Source organism: Pogona vitticeps, chromosome 1 (assembly GCF_051106095.1).
Source record: "Pogona vitticeps strain Pit_001003342236 chromosome 1, PviZW2.1, whole genome shotgun sequence".
In the NCBI taxonomy this organism is placed as follows: Eukaryota; Metazoa; Chordata; class Lepidosauria; order Squamata; family Agamidae; genus Pogona; species Pogona vitticeps.
In genome coordinates, this window is record NC_135783.1 from 276654643 (window position 1) to 276678159 (window position 23517).

General features: G+C 44.5%; 1 protein-coding gene across 1 annotated transcript in view; it reads right to left on the reverse strand.

The window, feature by feature from the left end:
- SLC17A6 (solute carrier family 17 member 6) overlaps window positions 1-23273 on the reverse strand; it is a 73036-nt gene extending 49763 nt beyond the window's left edge. Inside the window, exons 1-3 of the mRNA XM_020805580.3 lie at window positions 22104-23273; window positions 18546-18798; window positions 16142-16260 (exon numbers count right to left, since the gene is read on the reverse strand). Coding sequence (XP_020661239.1) covers window positions 16142-16260; window positions 18546-18798; window positions 22104-22189 — 458 coding nt within the window. The 5' untranslated portion in view covers window positions 22190-23273. The remainder of the gene's footprint in view (window positions 1-16141; window positions 16261-18545; window positions 18799-22103) is intronic.
- Window positions 23274-23517: the final 244 nt, after the last annotated feature.

The following is a 23517-nucleotide window of genomic DNA, read 5'->3' on the forward strand; positions in this document are numbered from 1 at the left end:
AGCTTCAGTGTGAAAATTTTCCCTATGAGATAGTTGATGGTTAGTCTCCTATTTCAGTTACTTAGGATATTAAAGTTAACCACAACGAAATATGGAATTTGTGACAATTTTTCAGTTCCAAGATTTTCATTCTTGAGGTTAAAGAGAATACTGAATGCAAAATCAGGAGCAGGTTATTATATTTTGTTATATAAGTCTGAGTGTATTTTGGGGGAAAAACTTATTTTTAATAAGTGTCAACATCACAACAGGCACATGAAATTACACAATAGTATGAGATTGCTGCAATGCTCACAAGGTTGAAAATATGTAGTAGAACTAATTAACACAGAATATATTAACTTTTCTCAGTTAAAATCCGAATGACTTGCAACTTCTTAACAAAATTCTAGCTATACTTTCTGTCTTAGTAGACAAATATGTGTGAAGCACAATGCTACATCCTTTTTGGAAAGAAAAAGACAATTTTGATGTTTTCACATACAGCTTGTTCAGGCATGAAACACTAGAATGTGGAAATTAATCAAATCAGCTACAAAAGCATGATGGAATCCCTCACTTTATTCCAGGAAAGATGATGGACAGGAAACATTCTCATAATAAATTTATTCTGGAAGTCTTGTCTTTTTTTGTTTTAAGCAGATGTCTTTACAAAGACAGTGGGTCTTTGTAGAGACATGGTTTTGTTTGTGGAAAGATTCAGCAATCTTCATGCACTGAGCCTTGTGGCGCAGTGGTTAAATTGCTGTACTACAGCTAAAACTGTGCTCACGACCCCGGGTTCAATCCCAGGTAGCCGGCTCAAGGTTGACTCAGCCTTCTATCCTTCCAAGGTCGGTAAAATGAGTACCCAGCTCGCTGGGGGGGGGGGGGGCGGCGGCAATGTGTAGCCTGCATAATTAACTTGTAAACCGCCCAGAGAGTGCTTGAAGCACTATGGGGCGGTATATAAGTAGCATGTTTTGCTTTTTTGCTTTGCATTTGCCATTTCCAGTGTTCTCTTGCTACATGTCTACTTCATTTTTAAAATCTAAGAGTCCCTACAATGACAGTGAGACCAATGCTATAAGGAAACATGGAACAACCTGACCCCAAGTCTCAGCAAGAGAGAGGGAAAAGATGAAGCATCAGTTTAGTGGGCTCTGCTAATGATGTCATAAAGCCCTAAGCAGTTTGGGTCCAAGCTGTCTAAAACACTGTATGTCCCTTTATGAGCTTACCTAGATGTCAAGATCATCAGGAAAGGTCTTTCTCTCAGACTTTCCTTCCTTTCATCAACTGTCAGATTCCTCTTGTATACAATTTGTAGAATTCCTCAGCCTTCTAGACCAGCTTTCAAGGGACCCAGTAGGCTGTAAGGGAAGGACATTCACTTTTCTCTGGTGGGAATGTCAAGTGAGTGGCTCCAAAAATTCTGGTTCAAATTTTGTAATATAACAACATGGATCCAGAATTGGTGGAAGCAGAAGTCTGCTAATTGGGTTACACTGTGGGCAAAATTGATTTTCACAGATCCCACCCACAACTCCAACTCCTTCTCTGAACAGGTAGGCTTTGGCCCACACCCAGAATTGCATTTAAACTCTTCAGAGGAAGTGGGAGAAATGGGGAACAGTGGGGAAAAGCCCACAGAGAGGTTTCCTCACCCAGAAAAGGGGTATAAAAGGAGTAAAGGCAAGAAGCCCAGGATCGAAAGGAGCAGAGGTAGGCAACAAAGGACAGCAATGACAAGAAGAGCCTGATAGATGTGGCAGAATGGCAAGAGATGGAGCCTATTGTCTCATTTTTCACGTTCTTGTCAGTATCTGAGGAAAGACTGTCTTAAAAACAAATTGCCCTACTCTCACCTTGAAGACCTGGTGTGATGTGGCAGGCCACTCTGATGTCACTGCCAACTCAGGTCTCTCAGAATGCCCACCACACCACTTCATACTCGCTGCCACCAATTGTAAGGACTATTTAAGAAGGACAAAGGTTTCCTTCAAAACAAAACAGGTTTATTGAAATAACAAAATAAAATATGTAAATCACAAGTAGCTAATCACGATGTCAATGACTGGTTCTTATTTAATCAATCACAGACTTTCCCTCACTGAATACGTAGGCACACAGGCCTCTAAACAAGCTCTTTCTCTCTCACACTCCAGATCTGATCTCTCACACTCTCTTCACGCCCCTTTTTCTTCCAGCTCCTCCTTCTTCAGCCCCACCCTCCGTCACCCCATTGGCTGATGATTCACTGCCCAGCTGTGATGGACAGGTGAGGTCAGGGCTGCCTGTTACACCTGGCAGAGGACAAAAACATTAGAGAGAGTAGGTTCTGCACAAGCCCTCCTTTTAAACTGTGTTGGACATTAGTACTGGTGGGTTTCCTTCCATTGCTCCTTTAAGGACCTGAATGTGAGAACATTGCCTTCTTTTCCTTGTTGCAACCAGTAAGATGAGACAAAGACCACAGCTAAAATGGAGAAACCCTTGCAACAAAATGTATACAGTTTTGTATGAAAGATGTTTCTTTCTTGTCTTGCAAGCTGCTTCCAACCTTTCTTGGACAGAATGGACAACACAGAGATGTGCTTTGTGGTCCCCTCCTCCATGGAAGAAATACACCGTTTCACAACATCTAAAATTTCTTTTGGGGGGGAGGAACTCTTCCAGACCTGTGTAGGAATTGGCACTAGAGGCTGCAGAGGCAAGAAGGAATTGCCAAAGATCACTACACTGCCACTTTCCTTCAAGCTAGAAGCAAGTGTTGGATCACGGTTCTACTAGGAGCATGCAAATCCCATCCACCTTGATTTGGTCTGAATTATTTGCTCTAATACAGAACACTGTGTCCCTGGACTTCCGGCTTGACGTTGCGATGAGACAGCAGCAGGAGGACAGAGCTCTGTCCCCTGGGCTGAATCCTGACCTTGTTCGGGACACCGTAGGGTGTCGGAACCACCCTGGAGGGGTGGTGAACTGGGGGAGAAAGCCTGTTGATCACGGGGGGCGGCGGCCACCCCGTTCGATCCAGGAAACTCCCCAATCAACGAACGGGCAGAAACAAGCAGCTTCGGCTTGCTTGCAAGTCGCTGGCAGCCGGCCAAAGAAGCAAGAACCAGCCTTTTGACATCGCTGTTTACCATCGGGTGAGACTTTTATAACTAATTGCTTATACCCCTTAAAAATTCCTATACAGTATATGGAAAAAGAAATGCTGTCCCTCAGAAACTAAAAAGCGGCAGAAGATCTGGTGAGAGGGATAGCTGATGGAAAGGAAATAACTTTAAAATATACTTTGAAAATATTACAGTTTGATGCTGTGAAGCTTGAGAAATTTTCCTGCAACCTATACTTGATAATCTGATTTTATTTTGACTATTTGGAACCTCTTGGTGTGGAGCCCAGGAGCTGTGACCTTGACTACTTGGCTGTTATTCCCTTTTGACTTCCTCTGAGCTTGGCTGGGAAATTAACCCTAAAGTGGACTTTTAAGGCCATCAGCCGTGGATACAATATTGCAATGGCACAACAAGGAGAATTCTGGAATGGAATAAAACTTGCACTTGAAAGAATATTGGACACCGTGAAATCTCACTATGAAGGAGTAAAATTAGCTAATCAACATCAGATGGATTGTGGTCTGCAGGCAGCAGGGAGCGGCAAGGAAGGAGATGGGAATATCTCAGATGAGGCATCCCAATTAAAACAGCAGCTTGAGGAAATTGTTCCAAGAGAGGCACCGGTCTTGGATCAGGGAGGAGTGCCAGGGAGGGACAAGGGGAAAAAGACAGCAAAATTAACCAGAAGATGCCTGGAGGACTCACTGAGGATGGACTGGGTGCATAGAGAGTTGGTGGGCATAGATCAGACCTATAAAATGGCTTCAGAGGACATGAGGGATGACAGAAAACTTGAAAACACAGTAATATTAAATGAGAAAGAAATAAGAGAGGGAATTACCTAGAAAGATGAAAAAAGGGAAAACAAGGAAGGGCCTCTTAATATTGAAAACAGGTTTATATTCACCATTTGGATTTGTAAAAGGGTATATTCTGTATATTAAAAAGGAGAATTAAATTGAAATAAGGGAGGCCTAATTAGAGTAAAGATGTAATGTGGTGATTTTTTATTTTAGGTAAACTAAATTAGATATAAAGCTGCGTTATGGATCTGGAACCACCTTTAATAAAAATGTTACTAGAAGACTGTTAATAGAAGAATTATTAGAAGAATTTTATATAATATGAGAGTAATATTATGATAGTGGTCATATTGTGTACTAAAATCTGTATGTGAATGGTTTGAATGCTTGAAAGATGTTTGGAATTGGGGGGGACAACCAGGAAAACACTGAGATGTAAAAAACAAATAATTGTAAGCAAAATATGTAACACGATGTCTGATAAGCAAAAAACAATGTAGATAGACCGGAAAACTAATAAAATGTTTTAAAAAAAAAAAGAACACTGTGTCCCTTTTTAAAATAAATCACAAAGTGTGCTTCTCAAATAAATGTCTAACAGCACAACATTAAATGAAATAGATTGCCTTCAAAACACAGTGAGTTAGTATCCCATACTAACTTACTATAATTGGATTAGATATAAAAATGAAGTCTAAATCTAATGTCGGAAATGGATAGAACATAATTCATTTGTATAAGGCAGGAGTCTCCAAACTATGGCCTGTGGGCCACATCTGGCCCACCTTTCTTTTTATCCAGCCCAGCAGGCAGACAGGCAGGTGGATGGGTAAGAGTGTGTCTGTGTGTGTGTGTGCATGCACGTGTGTGTGCATGTGCATGCACATGTGTGTGTGGGAGTGTGGACTGGAGTGTGGGCATGGGCACATACACACATGTGTCTTCTTCCTTCAGCCCTCAAAAATGTGGAACATATATGATGTGGCCCTCACACTGAAAAGTTTGGAGACCCCGGGTATAAGGAATTACAAAGCCTCAGGCTCCTTTAACATTAACCACACCAGCAAGAACAACTACAGCAATAACATTCAAACCTTCACTTTAAAATCAGACAGATAAGGTTTATGTCATGATGAATTCAGAACCTTACAGATGTGCCCCTCAACTAGCTACAAGTTGATCTGGACATAAATGTAAATAAATAAATAAATCCAGTTTTCCTATTCTTGAACTTGGTTCATAGGATACTCCCCACACAAAGTTGCTCTACAGCACCTCCAGAAAAGTGTGGAAAGGGGAGGGGAGCAAAGGAGGAAAACAGTGAAATTCTCTGATTCGTAATACAATTATTTCCATCATAACACTCTCAAAGACACAGGCCTCTATCCAAATAAATTTAAGGGCAGCAGAAAGCTACAAATGTAATGATCTACATTCTGCTCAAATTCCTCACCCATTGGGTAGTTGGGGAATGTTAAGCCCCCAGAGTTGACTGGAAGTACAATCCAACTTGGTATATGATCAAATTGTTCAAATTACTTGGACTATAGAAACCTCTATTCATTTGCTACGCTCTTGGAAAAAGAACATTGTTTCAGTCTACCAGATTTTGTGGGCTTGTTGGGAGAACAGCCCCATGTATACTGTCCTAGCATCTTCAGACAAGTGTGGGATATGAATATTATGAATAAAGGAAAGGTAACCCTGAAAATATTTGCCATAAGTTAGAATTGACTTGACAGCACACAATCATTATTCTACCTTACTTATTTGCCTTTGGATAACTCTGTGCATTGGAATACCTTGCTGTGGAGTCAAGGGTCAGGGATTCAATTCCTCACTATGTCTCTTCTGAGAACAGCCAGCCCATGTAGCCTTGGGCAAGCTCCACAGTCCTAAAGTCCTAGGTAGCCATCAGAAGACGGGACCATGGCAAATATCACCATAAAGTAAGAATTGACAGTATGTAATTATGATCTGTAATTTTGCCTTCCTCTGGATCAAATAGATAGCCTTGAAAATCCATTGTTATATTGATTATTGTGATGGAAATTGTAAAAAACAAATTACAACAAATAGTTTCTTATGGTATTGTGCATGTTATCCAAAGTGCACAAATATTTGAAGGAATTTGCTGGGCAAGTTGCTGGGATGTTCACAGACATGTTTTCTTGGCTGTTGATACACATATAACATACAGCATCTTCCATATTGTTATGTTTCAGGTCTAGCATTTCTTTGTCAGACCATTGCAGAGAAGCCATTGGGTCCTCCCAAATTTAGTTTAACTAGGGGGACATAATTAACTAGATCATCAAATTTTTGGAAACTTCTTGCTTGAGAGTAAAGGACTCAATTTTTTCTAGGTCAAATAACTAACCCCCGCCCCCCCCAAACAAAACCCTATAGCAATCTGCTGTGGGTTTCTTAATGTTTGATTACTGGGAAATGGATTTGGGTTTCTCACTGAGAATTTCTCTGAAAGGAAAGGGTGGAACCTACTAAATTTTACTCTTGCAACTGCATAGAGAACAAGAATTGTCCCTATTTTCTCCCCTTTGTGTATTCACAGTAATGTTACCAAGATACTAATCCAATCTCATTTCTTTATGCACCTTATGGGAGATGAGAATATGCAAACACAGGAAACTGCTCCATTTTTAGACACTATATAGGGAGATGTTGTTTTGCTTAAGCTTTGTGCTATACAAAAACCCTATCTTCTGCATCAATAATTGTGCCCTGATCTTTCCATTTCTATCTGCAAACCCTTGACCAAACCGTCCTGTTTATTTTGTATATAAGTAGGAGAAAGGTTAAACAAAAATGTTGACATAAATAAACACATTTAAGAATAATACATTGACTAAGCCTACACTTCTTATTTCCCAGAAAAGGGAACCATGTTTGGAAATAAGATTAATTCATGGTCATTATTTAGGTTTCCAAGTGCTTTATTTAAAACAAGAAGGTTGCATTCTAAATATTGTATCTCAAAACATACCCAATGAAAATCAGTAACCTTCCATATTCCTATGCTGGGCTCATCCAAAAAGATGAGAGAAGCTCACAAAGCGCCATGCATAACAAATAGGCAAATACCTGGTCTTGGTATATTTTTGTGTATGTGACATGCAATCAAATAGTGTTATTCGTGGAACTACTTAATAATAATTTAAGAATTAGGGTTGGTCCAGTCAGTGGTATTATTGGAATCAAGCATTCTTGGAAGTGGTTTTCTTTTTAAACAATAGGAAAAATAGCATCGGGCATACCCATAATCTCTGAGCACAGTTGCAGTCCTCAAAGAAGCAGGAAGGAAAATGGATATTTACAGAAAAACATGTTGTTGTTAACTACCCCAGTTGTAAGGCAAAGTATTTAGGGTTGGTTTGGTTTTGAGTGGGTAGTTCAGACCCAATAGGTTTATAAAAACCTCCTGGACTAGATGAAAACTGCTACGGTTGGTTTGCAGATATGAATCTGCAAGTTTTGGACTCTCCTGTTGGGTAGCACCAGCTAAAGAGACTCTCATGACTGAGCATTGTACTTCAGGATGTACTACCTATATGACTGGGCTGAAGACATTTTTCTGTCCAAGGCAATAGACAGGATAGCATTCCATCCCCTCCTCCCTGTACTTGCTGCCTGAGGCAGGTGCCTCACCTTGTCTGACAGTAGAACCAGCCCTTGTGCTACCCTAGTGCACTGGTTCTTAACCTTGGGTTACTCAGGAGTTTTGGACTGCAACTCCCAGAAGCCTTCACCACCAGCTGTCCTGACTGGGGTTTCTGGGAGTTGCAGTTCAAAAGCATCCGAGTAACAAAGGTTAAGAACCACTGCCCTAGTGCATCAAAACCACCATCTTGTACATTAAAAAAAAAAAAACAATCTAGCAAGACCCCACAGATTTGGGAGCCCTTTCATACACTGTTATGGTCTTCCATAACAGCCACCTTGGGTCCTTTTTAAGGAGAAAGGCAGGATAATTTTTTAAAAAAATAAATAAATATTACATAAATAAATTCCACAATCTATTCAGCTCAGAATCCAACAGAAACATGAACTCAAATCAGAGGCAATGTATATTTTGAATTTAGGTACACAAACTTTTCCCAAAGTATAAGAAATGCAAAGCATATCACAGTTTTTGGCAGTTACACTATTCCTATAATTCAGAAGCTACTGATCATGCAGGAACAAGAACCTGAACCAGAAGGGGAAAAATAATGTCATTTTCAGCCTGCAGTCCAGCGATGTTAGGATTTTTATAGGTTAATCCAGGGTAAATCTAAAAATACATGCCAAGCCTAAGTAGGCTTAGTGCTTAGATAGGAGACAGCCCCCCAAAAAACCATGTATATTTTGATGGAAAAAAGACACAATATAAATGCAACACATGAAGAAATAAATCCCCCCCCATAGGAACTCCTGCAAGTATTCAGTCCAACAATTCTACATTTTCATACCAATCATAGTGAAATCTTCTATGAAGTTTTGTTTTTACCTGTGACAGCAAACAAGAATACTCCAGTTTTAACTGAGTTTGGGACCATTATTTCCCTAACGGATGTTTCAGCAAAGTTTTCACAGAGCACAGAGTGCTGTCCTCTGAAGATGCCGGCCACAGAGACTGGTGAAACGTTAGGAAGTACAACCTTCAGAACACGGCCAAGAAGCCCGAAAAACCCACAACAACCATTTTCACTTTCTATTGTATGTGAATCCAACACATTTATGGATGACAGTGCAGTTCCCTTTGATACTGTTATTTTCTCTTTCACAGAAACATTCATGGAAGATATATCCCAAGGAAGAACTGGAGTATCAGTGGTTCTCCAGTTATTTTTGGTCTACATGCCCATCAGCCTTAGGCAGCCTTAGACCAAGGATGAGGGATGGTGGAAGTTGGAGCCCAAGAACATGTGGATGTTCAATAAGTCTCCCATCCCTTTTTAATAGGATTTTCAGGAGCAGTTTAGTCACATAACCAATGCAGTGGCTTACTGCAGTGCTTCCATGCTGTCCTTCCCATGATAGTTTGTCCACATATTTCATTATGTGGTAACAGATTTCGGCACACATCCATCCATGCAGGCAAGCTGATTTTCTCTTTTCAATTAAATGGGAACATACACATGAGTGGTAACTCTATGGATGCACGACATTGGTAAGATGAAGGTCAATGACATCATCAGCATCACTTATTTCAAGTATTGTATTTAAGAGAGGGTGAGAATGATAGATTTAATGTATAATTTAATGTGGAATATAAACATTACTATACTGTTGTCAATAGTTAAAATCATGATCCATTCTGTGTTTATAATCATTGCTACATTCACATGTTTTATTTCAGCCATGATAAAAGAATAATCAGCAATACAAGGGTGGTCTATTTTTTGATAGAGAAGTCTCAGTACCAAATCTGACAAATCCATAGACATGAATATCATAGGTTTTCCTCTGCATGACGGTACGTGCCCTTTCACTAAATCTGAGTCATAAGACCATTATTGTGTGCATGACAACATTTCATTAATGACATAATTGATTTAATTTGGTGTGATTGATTTATTAATTAATCATAAAGTAACATTTGAATTTTTAATCAGGCTTTAATTGCAGCTGCCCCTTGCGATTAACTGTTCATTTTTACAATAGAGGGACAAATAATTTATATATGCATAGTTTGATTTTTTTTCACTTGTCTTTTCACTTTTGAAACATATGGACTGAGATCCTGTTGCTTAGTGTAGTAGGTCACACTTAGAGTAGACCCACTGAATTAGTGGGATTTACAGACAATTCAATGGGTTTATTCTAGTTGCTCTTTACTACACTAAGCAACAGGATTTCAGCCTTAGATTAGAAATCTTTTGATTGGAAATCTTCATACTGCTGGATATTTTCTCAGTTTTTAATTCAATTGAACATGAGGATATTATGAAGTTATAGACGTTATTTCAAAATCCTAATATCAACCGTGTTATGATAGTATCCACTTCCATCAGTCGATCAATTCAGTTGTTTAAAAAACAAACAGGACAATGAATCAATAATGAGTGAATGGCTTGATTGACCGATGGCGTTCCTAACCAGGTTTAGAGAGATCTGAGAAGAGAACACTGGTTACGAACGCTGTCCCCGGTCTATCATTTGCAAAGCGATCCCATCCAAATACTACTGCTTTATGAAGGGGAACAAAACGGTGCTATTTTGCCCGGCTTTCCACCAGACAGAAGAGAGGAAGCGAGCAGCAAATGGTGCCGCTGGCTCTCGCCCGACAGAAAACATGATGGCAGCCAAGGAGGGGCGGCGGAAAAGCAACCCACCCACCACGTCACGTCCAGCCTAACCAGATGTGGGTTCACTGTTTTCCGTTGAACTCGCGACTGAGCGGCCGTGAGAGCCGTGCTCTCCGACGGGTGCCTGAGGACGCGGGTGACCCGGCGCCTCTCATCCGCCCTCTCTCCCGGTTGTGTGGGGAGGGCCATGCATGCGAGGAAAATGGCTGCGATCAGGCGGCCGATGCCTGGGTTGGGCCGGCGAGGCGATGCAGTCTTCCCACGATCAACAAGTCCTTCGCGCCCCTGCGCCCCGGGCGTCAGCCACGCGTTCTCCGCCACTCCGGAGGAGCATTGCGGAGCTACCGGGGATGGGATGGGGGGAGACGAGCGCCTCTCCCCACCTCCGCTTTGCCTTCCGGTTATTCCGCTGGAGCCCCGATTGACCCGCACGTTTCAGGGCGAGAAGGAGGACTGGCAAGCCCAGGAGGCTGCCTGACTTGCGCGGCTGAGGGGCCCCTTTTGTGCCCCTGGTATGTTTCACCTTCTGGACGGGAATTTTGGGGACACGAGCGGCCCCTTGTGCCCTCTTTCCGGCCCCACATCCTCCCTTTGCACAAGAGAATAAAATAGGCGTTCAATGGTATGGCTCTGAAAAGAACGGGAGGGGGAGCATAAGGAGGAAACGGAACCACTCCCATGTCCTTCAGATCCTTCCCCACGTTCCCTCAAGATTAGGGTGTAGGAATATATTGCCTTTCTTAAGCGAGTGTCCTCGAAAGGTTTGGAGAGGGTGGCAGTTGTAGTTAAAACAAATACGGAGGTTGCCTGGTTGTCAGAGACAGTAGGGTCCCACCGATTCCTGCATTCTTTAATTCATCAGCGTTGATAAACAGGGAGAGAGACTGCTCACTAGGTCATGCCAGGTCAAGTCCACTCGTCTGTCCAAGGCAGTGGGGTCTCCTCTCTGGGTCTCTGCAGCTGCCACCGGGTCCTTTGGATTGGAGAAAGAGAGTATCGAACCTGGCTCTGTTGCCTAGGAAGCATATGCTCAGCCGGTGCTGAGTTGTATCAGGAGGTGTGGTTCCCTCCCTATGAGTGCCAAGAAACAGAAAAGCCAGCCCAAATGTAGCAGTCGCTGTACCGGGACGGGAGAGCTCGGAATCTAAGTCCCACCTCCGCTATAAAGGTCACTCGATAACCTTGGCGAAGGAGTCACCTCTCGGCTTCTCTACCTCACAGGACTGTTGTGAATATAAAAACGGAAGGAGTGAGATCAAGCGGGATATAAATGTAGTTTCGACACTATGTCATTTAACCCGTTCGACCTTCTCCTGGAAAATCCCTACCGTTTTAAATGCGTTAGCCTTTCAGGTGCCCCGGGCATCCTCTGTAACCTGTTATGATGATGTGGCGAGCCAATGCGAAGGTGAAGCGTTTCTTAGTAGGGGAGTGACAGCATGCGGTGGGTGGACCTTAATGGATCAGAAAGGCCCCCTAAACCCTGTTCCCCACCCCCACCTCCGGCTTTCGGAACTCGATTCCCCATTCATCAACCCCATGTATAGTATTCTCGAATATAAAAGAGGCATTGGACAGAACTGTTTGAAAGCCTACGCGCCCAATGTGCCGATAATCAAAATATCAACCCCTTCTTTCTCTTAGCACATATGAAATTCAGACTTGTAGATTCCCTATTTGTTTTTTCAGGGGCCAGATCTCTGGCCACCCAGATGTTGATGGACTTTAATCCATGTCACCACAAGCCAGCATGGCCAAGGATCGGGGATGATGGAAGCTGTTAGCACTAATCAGGTCGGCAGCAGTAAGTCTACCAGTAAGTTTTTGTTGTTGACTGAGGCTGAGAATAGGGCAGCCTATTCCCTCCCAACCCTAGCCAGAGACCTCTCATATTTAAGAGCTGCAAAATCTAATCTTAACCTCTTCGCTCAGGAAATCTTTCTGTTGGGACCGTAAAGCTCCCCCTTTCCATCTTTCTAGCATCCGTCCTTTCCTTTTCCAGATTATTTATGTTGTTACTTCCCCCACTGACAATTACGTGTTTCCAGCACTATGACTGGAATTCTATCCACCTAAACTGAAACTATGGGGCTGAAGTGTTATCCTTTTAACTAGCTGCAGGACAGACGAGGCGGCACTCCACATGGTACGGCAAGGAAGACTGAAAACTATCCTGCGCTACCTTTTGCGTTGCGAGATCGATGTATTCCGCTGTAACTCTGTGAATCCAGACGAGCTACAAGTTCCTATACACGTCTGTTCCTGAATGCAATGGGTTATTGCTCCCATCTGCTCTATATGCTGAGCAGCAGCCTTGACTTTGCAACATTTTGCTCTGTAGGTAGTGCATACTACAATTGCTGGGGTGCCTCACTTGTCTTCGTTGATTGATGTCAGAAGACCTAGCCCGATACAGATCTACGCAGAAGTAGGTTTGTCTGAGAATAGGTGGACTCACATCCCGATGTGCAGGTGGAGATAGACATTTTTTTTTAATTTGAGTAGGATTCGGGTTAAGCTGCGAAGACCGACGTTGGTATTAAGGCTGTGTCCTGAAAACTAACCGCCTGCCTCTACCGCAGTTCTTAATCTCCAAGTCCATTTTCTTCTCCTTCCCCTTGACACGTCTTCCCTCCCCACCCCCACCCTTTTTTTTTTTTTTTGAGCTGCAGTTTCCGCGAGGAGAAATCAGGAAGGAATCAGGGAAACAAAGTCCCTCTCTCCTTCGTTTCAAGTCAAAGACCGAATGCAAGAGTTTTGCTCAGCCAATTGAAGAAATGATTGCCAGGTTTATTCCACGCACCCACCCTTTCGCCAAGAAAGACGGTAGGCTAGTGTAAAATTAAGCCTCTGGGTAAGCGCTTGAGATTTGTGTGCATTCGTTCACATCTTTCTTCCTGCCTATATGAGGACTGTTTTTCCGTGCCTTGGTTTGGTGTAGGTGGTTGTTTAGTGCACAGACAGTCCGGATCCAGAGCCTGATAGGCGAAGGGGACCACCCGTTCCCCAACTGCTGTGGATCCAGGCCGAGTTTTAGTTGACATGTTTGTTTGTTTGTTTGTTTGTTTGTTTGTTTGTTTGTTTGTTTTATATCCCGCCTATCTAGTCAACTCAGGACCACTCTAGGCGGCTGTTGCAGGAGTTTCACCTAAGGTGCTGAACCCAGATGGGGCGAGTCCTTCAGCACCTTGGATAGCGCCTGCAAAGAGCCGACTGAAAAAATGGTTTCACGGCAGCTGCGAAACAGGAGTCCTCAGCGTCTTCTAAATTAAGGGGAAACAAAACAAGCAGAGCTCCCGAGGGGCGCCAATTAGAGAAAGAGAGCGGGACAAGAGGCACAGAGTTGTGTGAATCTGCGGACCTTCGGCGTCGTGGCTGCCTTTGCTGATCGATTATTTCCCTCTCTAATGGAGCTCTCTCGGCTCTCCAGAGAGCCTGGGCAGGCCTCGGCAGAGAGACGCTGCGCTTTACAGCAGCCAGCCCCGACCCAACCCCTCTAAGCACAGTTCTCATGGCGTTTCCCGCTTTCCTGATGGCAGCCTCACGCTTCTTTTGGCAGAGAAAAGAGAGAGAGAAACAGAGAGAGAAACAGAGAGCGGGGGGAGGAAGGGAGGGAGAGCTGCGTTCCGCTCGGCTCCAGGACCTTTTCCCCTCTCCTCCTTAACGATGACGGGGAGGGGGGGCGGTGTCAGCAGCACGCCAAGGAGAGCCTCTCCAAGTGCCTCCCGCGGCCGGCACCACTTCGAGGATCTAATTAACAGGTACAGTCGCCCCCCCGGGTGCCTGGACCCTCCTTGCCAGACACCATAGAAACGGAGCCTTAAGACCCGGCGCCATCTGCACCCCTCGCATTGTGCAAAGCTCTCGGAAGCCACTTTCCTTTCCCTCCTGTTCCACGCAGAAGGCGCCTCTTTCACACTCCATCCGGGAGTCCATTAATAACAACACAACCGCTTTCACTCGGAGAGATGGAGAAACTCTCTTTGTTGTTGGTTTAAAAGCGGGAATACTAATTAATAAGAAATACTCGGTCCTGCGTCGGGAATTTTCAAAAACCCCTCCTGAGAGAACCTCTGCAAAAACGGGAAAGGACCTTTCCCGCTATGAACGAACAAGGCATCCAACAAACCAGACGGAGTGGGTTCGAACGGTCAGCAAGCAAACTAGCAAAGGAACACCGAAATACACCCGAGCTCAGCACCAGTATTGATTCACACGCACACTCAAGTGGGACGCAAAATTTAGAGAGGGGTTTTCATCTCTCTCTGTGTGTGTGTGTGTGTGTGTGTGTGTGTGTGTGTGTGTGTGTGTGTGTGTGTGTGTGTGTGTGTGTGAGAGAGAGAGAGAGAGAGAGAGAGAGAGAGAGAGAGACCTTATTTGGAAATCAAAGCAGTTGTCGGCATAAGCACGTCAGAAAAGATTCTTCTATTTTGTTAGCTCTGCCATGTGTGTGACCCTACAGACATATAGACTACTAGTTATTATTATTATTATTATTATTATTATTATTATTATTATTATTATTATTATTAAGCAACAAAACAATAAAATGCTCATTTCTATTACTACGTTAATTAGCAGCAGTCAGAATTTTTGACAATACATGTTCAGCTTCCTTAAACCCAAACATTTTTTCAAAGCCGTATCTGTGTGTGTGTGTGTGTGTGTGTGTGTGTGTGTGTGTGTGTGTGTGTGTGTGTGTGTGTGTGTGTGTGTGTGTGTGTGTGTCCGTATGCACCCGCGTTATTTCAGCGATCAAAATACTCCCCCTAAAAGGAATTCTGTGGCATTTAAAACCAGTTTGACTATCTTCGTTGTGATGAGCCTTGCCTATTATGTGAAAAAAGGACAAGATCAAAGCTAAAATACCATACAATAAATTAAACGGTGACTGAAATTAAGACTAATGATCTCAAATGACGCTGACGTCCCAAGTCAAGTACTGAGGCTGGAGTCCTAGTCACTCCGATTTGGAAAATTTATTGGAGTACATGGAACTGAGATCTGCATAAATTTCCATGGGATCTGCTTTCGAGGAGTCACTTGAGAAAAAAGGTTTTATTCCAGCCCACAGTTAATTTCATCTGGCCAGAGACTAGGGGTCTCCTCCGCTCATGCGGGGAGAAGAATTTCGGCAGCTGTAGCGGAGATGCCCTCCTCTGCCAGTCTGATCCATGGCGCAGAAGCCTTGCCCGCTGTTGCATCTGGCCACCTGAATGCGCGTCAGTTACGCAGGGGAAACAAGAAGCCAACGCCCGCGAGGGAGGCGGAGCGGGAGAGAAACGTGAAGAACGCGAAGCGGAGGTTGTCTGGGATGCGGGCGATGTCTTCCAACGAAAGAATTCCCTTTCTACGTTAATCCCAAGCAAACCTTCTGTCGCGCCACCTGCAAGTATTGGCTCCCAATGCCCGAGTATTATGGTCTGTCCACCGCAACGGACAGCCCTCGTACTCCGAAGACGGGTTAGCCCTTCCCCCTTCGTGCAGACTTGGTCTGCTAGGGAACAGGATTTCTGTGGGTTATGCAGGGAGGCCCGAGGCCGTCCCAAGACCCGTTGCTGCCTGAGGCCAGGAAAACAGTACCCTCCGCCCCTAATTCTACAGGCAAAATCTGGCTGCAGTATTTTCTGCAACACTGATAGTGGCAAAGCTTCTTCCACCAAGGCTGCAGGTTAGCTTTGAGGGTCACAGAGCCCTGTGCTCCGAACACAAGTGTCCCGAGCCCAAGATCTAACGGTAGAGCCGGCCCCGGTGCTATGAACCCCCATGTTTTCCGAAGAATCAAGGCTGGCTCCTTTCCTGCGGCCAGTTTAGAAATCCCAGATGTACCCCAGACCCTGTCAGATGGCGGGAGAGCGGACCTCTTGCTCTCGGTTCCCTTCTACGGCGCCCAAGGAGAGGAGAGGCTAGGGGGGGTCCTTACCTGTTGGCGGCCAGCCGGGACGAAATGTAGCCCCCGGGGATCTGTGTGATTATATAACCCCAGAAAAATGAGCCGTGGATCATGCCGACGGTTTCCGGATCCCAGCTGAACTTCGCTTTCTTCCGAAACCACCAGGCAGAGGAAGAAAAGGAGGGTGGGGGAAAGGAAAGAAAAGCTTCTTGTAAATATAGGTTGGATGAAAGCAATTCAGAAAAGATGGTGCTGAAAAAGCTTGGCCGGGGTGAGTAGGTATAAAAACAAAACAGAACCGAACCAGGGGTCTTGGGGCACCTTGAAGACATTTAGATTCCTTTCAGGGTGAGCTTTCCCGCATTATCATTCACGCCCTGCACAGAAATTCAAATTGAATGTGGTTTTCAATTTAGCTCGCTGAGTCTAGCGATTATCCTACATCATCATCTTCATCATCATTTTAAAGGACAGGTTGTAGCAGAAATGGGAGTACATTTAGGGCCAGGATGTTTGAGGGGTGTGAGTGTGTTACCATATTTAAAAAATATAATAATATACTACGATTGTGGTTATTACAGTCTGAAGGTTACGATAATCCAGGATTTTAATAGCAGCGATAACCATTCTTCTATCATCTTTCGTCTAGAAAAGGACGACAAAAGAACCAGCCAGATTCCTAGGGTATCTCTTGGCTTAGGCCAAAAATATATCTTAAAGAAAATTCTCCGGATTCGTGTAGAACCCATCAGAACCCAAATTGCTTTCCCTGTGGAAAGAAGAAAAGACTTCACCGATGGCTTCTAAGATTTGGTTCTGAATTCAAATGTAGTTCTCGAAATGAATGGTTGTCGGGTTGTTTGCTTGGATTGTTTGTTGGAAGCGTGGGGTTTATTTATAAACCCTTCCACGTCTTTGGGTATTTCGTCGGGCATAAATATCTTTTTGGAAAAAACACTATACAAAACTATTTCTAGAAATGTACTATGTGCAGATGGATTCACTGCCTAAAGGAAGCCACAAGCTTGAGTCTACAAGAGTTGAGCAGGGCAACTGAGGACAGGACATTTTGGAGATGGCTCATTCATTAGGCTCGGCAGATAGCAAAGAAAAGAAACTACAGTATGCCCATTTATTCCCCTTCATCCTCACTCATCAGCTTTGGGGTTTCTTGATCGACATTTACCTCATTTGCCTTCTATTCTTAATTTTTAAAAATTTATTTATTTCATTTATACCCCGCCTGTCTGGTCATTGCGATATTCTGCACCATCATCACGGTTTGTTTTGTTTTATTTTATTTTATTGACGGTGTTGCTGGCCTAAAGCGGCACTCCTGATCTGGAAACCTCAGCAGCGTCTCGTTAATTCGCCCAACCAAAGAGCTAAAGAAAACCTTCTCCGTCCTTTTCGGGGTTTTGCTCCTGGGTGCAATAATCACCATTTATTGATAAGCAATGGAGGCCTCAAATAGCGAGGGAATATTTGTGACTGATCGATTTTAGGAAGGGCCGGGTTTTCAGACATTGCCACTTTAATAAGCAGCTTCTTGCTTTGGTGCACGGAGTTCCTAATAGGGGCGTCTTTGGGGTTGCTCTCAGCGTCACACACAGTGGGATCGCCTGGATTCCCATCGATCGAGTTTGCTGTCCTGCTGAACACACGTTACTGGAGTCTACGTCCAGATCAGATCAATGGAATTTGCTTCAAAGTCCGCTATTTGAGGGTGGGATTTAAGTCCCATTCATTTCTCGGGGGAGGGGAGCTGTTGCCTTCTGAAATACAACCGGGGTGACTTAACTGCTGTGCTTGAGATGTTATCTGTATGAGTGTGCGATCTGTCTGTGTTTGACTTCGGATTGAGGGGACCTCGATTCAAATCCCTTTTTCCCCACTTTAGGCCCTTTCACTGGCGCTTGACCTAACCTACGTACTTTCCAGGGTTGTTACGAAACTAATACGAGGGAAGGAGAAATGGGCCGGCTGGCTGAAACTCTTTGGAAGAAAGAAGAAGCTGGAAACGGGGGGGGGGGGGGCGGGCGAAAACAGGACACTACTGCGTGGAAAGAGTAAAAAGTAAAAATAGGGAGGAAATGTCCAGAAAGAAGTTAAGATTCTCCTAATGCGAGTAAAGGAAACAGGAAGGCCCGGATGGGGAAGGAAGTCGAGCCTACATCGTTGTGGTGGTGGTGTTTGTCACTATTGTGACGCCCTTGTGATCGCTTCTTTTCTATCCCGATCATGACCCTCTTTCGTGAGATATGGAAACCAGAGGCTAACATACTGGCCATATTTAGACTCTGCTTCTTTTACAAAATGAATATTTTGAAACCTGAAGGGCATTTGGAAGTCATTCTCGCTGTGGTTGTGCACTGAGAAGGACATGAAGGGAGGGGAGGGGAGGGGAGGAGGGTCCTCGCCAGCCCTGCCTCACCTCTTTGATGACTTTCCCTCCCCGGTGGATTGTGCTGTTATTGACCATGTCCACGATGGCGACTCCCAGGTTACACCGGATGCCGAAGGAAATGCAGAAGCCCAGTCCACTCATGATGGCAATGATGTACCTCCGGGGCAGCCCGAAGCAGGTGCAGTCGCACAGGGGCCCTTTCTTCGCCGGCACTTCCAAGGGTTTCCCATCTTCCGTCAGCTCGATGTTGTCCCCGGTCTTCTGCCTCTTCTCGAGGACTCTGCCCAAACAAAGCGGAAATCGCGGTCAAAGGACTCCCAAGGGGACACACACACACACACACACACACACACACACACACACAAACACACACACACACACACACACACACACACACACACACACACACACACACACACACGAAGAACACTCGCCCTATCCTGTCATACTGTAATTACAGTGATCGTAATTCGCTAGCAGGAATGGATGCGTGGGTGGGGGTTTTAAAGACATGGCCGGTGAACATAGGGCTGAATCTGAATCAAGGATTCCAGCTAAGCCTCTGGAACATGGGAACGAATAAAGGACATGTATAAAATGCCTCTGCCTCTCCACTGATAACCACTGTCAAGGCCCACACTCACGAGATAGATAAGGTGTGGTATAGGCACGCCAGAGAACTTCCATTCCCCCTTTTTTTCTCTCTCTCTTAAAATTACACCGCTGTAGGAGAGTTGGGTTTCCCGAACGGATTCAAGGAGCTGCCGCCCAGACGCCTTCCTTCCTTCCTTCCTTCCTTCCTTCCTTCCTTCCTTCCTTCCTTCCTTCCTTCCATGTGTGCTTAAATGCGTATGAGGCACACCAAGTCCTTCTAGGACTGCAGAGTCGCCATGTTGGCTGCTAACCGCAAGGAGGAGAGATGCCGGGAGACACACAATCAGCAGCAGACGGGGTGACTTGAGGTTGAGGTCGGCTTTGACGGTTTCATGACATAGACCAGAGAGAAGTGTTCCGGCCCCATGCCTCGCAATACGGCGCGATGGAAGAGAAGAATCGTGCATTTTCCAAGACCAACAGGCATCATCTGGTTCTGTTTCAAGGCTCAAAATGGCTGTCTTCTTCGGGCCACCAAACGAGTCTTGCGTTTCAGCGGCGTCTTATTGTCAGGAGAATGTTTTCCGGTTTAAAATGTGCTGAGCTTTTCAAAGGTTCGGAAGATCACTACTCGGAAGTAAGTCCCTCGTCCCCCCCCCACACACACACAAAAGGAGACTTCTCCCCAGCTTACGCGTGTATAGGACTGAAGCCTTAATGGCTTTCCTTTTCTCTCTGTGTTGCTCACTGCCACCCATATCAAGGCTTCACTCATCTCCGTGAACGAGGGCGTGGGCAAAGAGACAGGCACTGAGGGCAGAGAAAACCCTTCCTCTCTCTCTCATTCTGTCTATAACCAATCCTTAACACAATATGGATGGGTTTATACTCAATGGCTGCTGCGTTATATTAACATCGTGGATTGAAGTCTTATTGATCCAAATGCGCCTCTGTTTCTCTGTTCCTGGGATGCCCTTCATCTGTGTGACCTAAATTTATTCTCGCCTTTCCCTCTTCTGCAAGGTAGACCTGGACATTTGACTAAGGCTTTTCCCCTCCTTCTCCACCCAGGGTCTGCATAGCGGAACTCTCCTTCCTTGGAACCCCTCCCTCCTTTCTGCAGTTTTGAACAGGTGAGCAAAGATAAAGAAGGACCGTCTCGATGAGGACGGTCTGCAAATGCTCGTTTAATGCTGTTCTCTCCGTCGCGGGAATTCGATAGGCATTTCAGGATTAACAGCAGCCGCCCGACTCATAAATTCCTTTACTAACTAACTTGGAGATGTCAGTTTTCCTTTGGAAGCCACACCAGAAATCTCAGGGCGAACAATTCAGTTCTTAACTTCGATGACAGAACAAAACGTCGGGTGACCCACCCAGTGCCAATCTCACCCAGGCAATATCAGAAATAATTCACAATATTTTATAGTTACGTGGCTCTTTTTCAGTGACACAGCTGTTCTAAGGCTCAGTTCTCCTTGCCCACGAAACCCGTTAAAGAAGGATTGAATAACCCCCCCCCTCCTTTTTTGTAATGTAAAGTTAAGGAGACGTTATGACGAGTCCTCTCCTCCGTCGAAGACCTCTTTCCAAGTTTCACGGGAATTTAAACATTCTCCGAATTGACCTGACACGCGAATGCAATTTTTGGTTTTTAAAAAGCACGGAAGTGCAGAGATCCTACCATAGTTTGGTCGACACGTGTACATTTTTCTTCAGGAAGGAAACAGGGGCCTTCATTTGTAAAACAAATTAACAGTGCACTTTCGTCAAATTTCGTTCTCTCCCCCCCCACACACACACACATCCGCCACCCACTCCTGTCGACTGAAAGCAACATTTAGGAGGATGCGCAGGATGGGAGGGATTTGGCGGGCCGGGAGGTGGCAAGTTAGATCCAATCCTTGTAACAGACATGGCCGCATGGCTTTGGGATTTATACTTCATTGGAACCCCGATTTCCTGGTTGCTGTGCAAAGACGGAGAATGTAGTCTTTTCAAATATTGTAGTAAAGAACTGGAGTGCTGCAAAGGTAGCTTTCCTCATTTAAAGCGAAAGGTGACCTTGGAAGTCCGACTGAGCTCAGGGGGAGATAGAAATTAGGATTATTTAAAAAATAATAATTAAGAAGCCAGGTTGAAATAATGTCGATATAATATTAGTTTTTTCTTTTCTTTTTAAGATGCCATTATTTGCACTGACGGCGGCTTTTGATTTTGAGCCTAGTTTAAGTCACAGGAAAGGTTCCACGGTTTTCGCATTCCGTTGGGATTCTCTAGAATGGAATTCAAGTGTTTCCAGGAGCATTTCCCAGACCTTACGCTTAGCTCTGTAGTGTTGCATTCGGACACAACGACCTCTTCCAGAGAACAAACCCTGAACTTCAAGTTTCTTGCCTTTAGCCTCCCCCCTCTGCGTGTCTTCCAAAGAGCCAGAGAGAAGACATTAGATGATCAATTATTTATGCATCTCCATGTTTTTCTTCATCTGAAGGGCGAGCGCGCTGGGGAACCGGGGACTCGGGCTCCGAAAAACTGTGCCTGTTGGTTTTTTAAGAGAGGAAACTTTCCTACACATTCATGATAAAGGGGGGGGGGAAATGCAACCAAAAGACTCTCTTTTTGCAACACAAGATCATTGTTTGTAGTGTTCTCGATTTGTAGCTCTAAGCACATGCAGGCACCCGCGCAAAGACACGAATAAAAATTACAGAGGGCTTAATTTTCACAGGGATGCAAATACTACTGAAAGGAACAGCACTCTTTTATAAAGGTATTTTGCAGATGATGAAAATACAGGAGAGCCAAATAATTTTATATCATTCTATTAAAGTTACAGCCCTGGTTAGCAAAAAACCAAAGAATCAGCTCTTTAGCTAAATCTGCATATGAAATGATCCTCTTAATAGAAGTAACAGTCAGGAGTCTCCGTTTACAAAACTTCGTGCTATTCCTTTTTTAAAATGTCTTTGGTAGACCGCCATTTCTTACCTGTAGAGTTGACCAAGCGATTTCCCTGCGAGATTTTTCAGCCCCTCCTTGCCCGGGGTCAGAACCTTTTGTTTCACCGACTCCATTCTTGCAAAGGATTTAAGAGGCGTTCACTCCGTTGACGAGGGCACCCTTACAAACGCTGGTGATGGCTCATATTGGTTCCATGTCTAACTTTCCCCCCATAAAATGGCTTTAGGTGGTGTGCATCTAGAAGGTGCGCGTGCGTGTGTGAGAGAGAGGAAGAAAGAAAGAGGGAGTGTGTGCGAGAGTGGTGAGGAAAGCAGTGGACTCTGTGTACGTGTATATGTGTGTGACTGTAGGAGTGGAGGAGGAAGAGCTCAAGGCAGAAAAAGGAGACGTCTGAGTGTCTACCTGCAGCCCACGGATTTCTTAACTGCTCAGAAGTTGTGAGGCCCAACTAGAAGGTCTTCTTGGAGGCAGGGGTCCGCTAGCGAAAAGTGGAGAAAGAGCTACCAGTGGCAAAGAGAACAATCTCGATTGAATGTCCAAAGCATTAATAAAATCCTGGCGAGCTGTTGATTATCTCCTTGCGTTTTGGTATATGTAGAAGTAGAGAGACGCCAAATGCAGCAGGTTTCAAAACAGGATGCATACAAACCTTCCCAGTGTCCGGCTCATACCAGTTCCCTGAGACTTGTACTACGAACTCAGGAATAACAATGCTGTTTTTTCAAAATTTGTGTGCATTGTACCAGACACCTGCTCCAGTGCTGGACAGAATAATTCAAAGGAAAGTGGGGTGGGGTGTCACACGGAGCGCGATTTAGCAGTTTCTGTCTACGTCTTCTCTCCCTCGCCTTCGGGGAGACTTCAGCACCACAGACAGCTCCCCAGGAACAACATGCGAGCCGGATTGTTTTCAGCACTATGGAGAGTGCAAGAGGAAGCGTTTTCCACCCGCAACGTTCTTGGGGAATTGGGCGGACTCATTACGATGAAGTCAATGAAAAGTGGGTGCCATGGAAACCAAAGAGGAGCCGAGTCAAGGTCTCTCCAGCTCCAGGTTTTCCAGAAAGCAGTGTCGTTCTCTAAGAAAATGGGGGTTTACAAACTGATGGCAATTAACTTTTGGATTCCCACGTCTGACTCCGTTTCCTGACGCATAGGCTGACCCAGTTGCACAGTGCAGTCTCCACAGTGCATTTCAGCAACCGTTGCTGCAGTAGAGAAGTATTAATTAAATACTTCCAACCAGGGAAAAGTACAGCCAATCATCCAATAGTTAACAACCTGTGATACAGAGATGATTGGTCCTTTAACTTTTATCATGTAATTTGTATTTATTTCTCTAACCTAAAGTAGAAATGAACATTTACCATATGGACAGAATAATATACTCTACTGGGCATCATCCAAGAATATACAGTATTGGGTGTCTTTCAAATAAGAA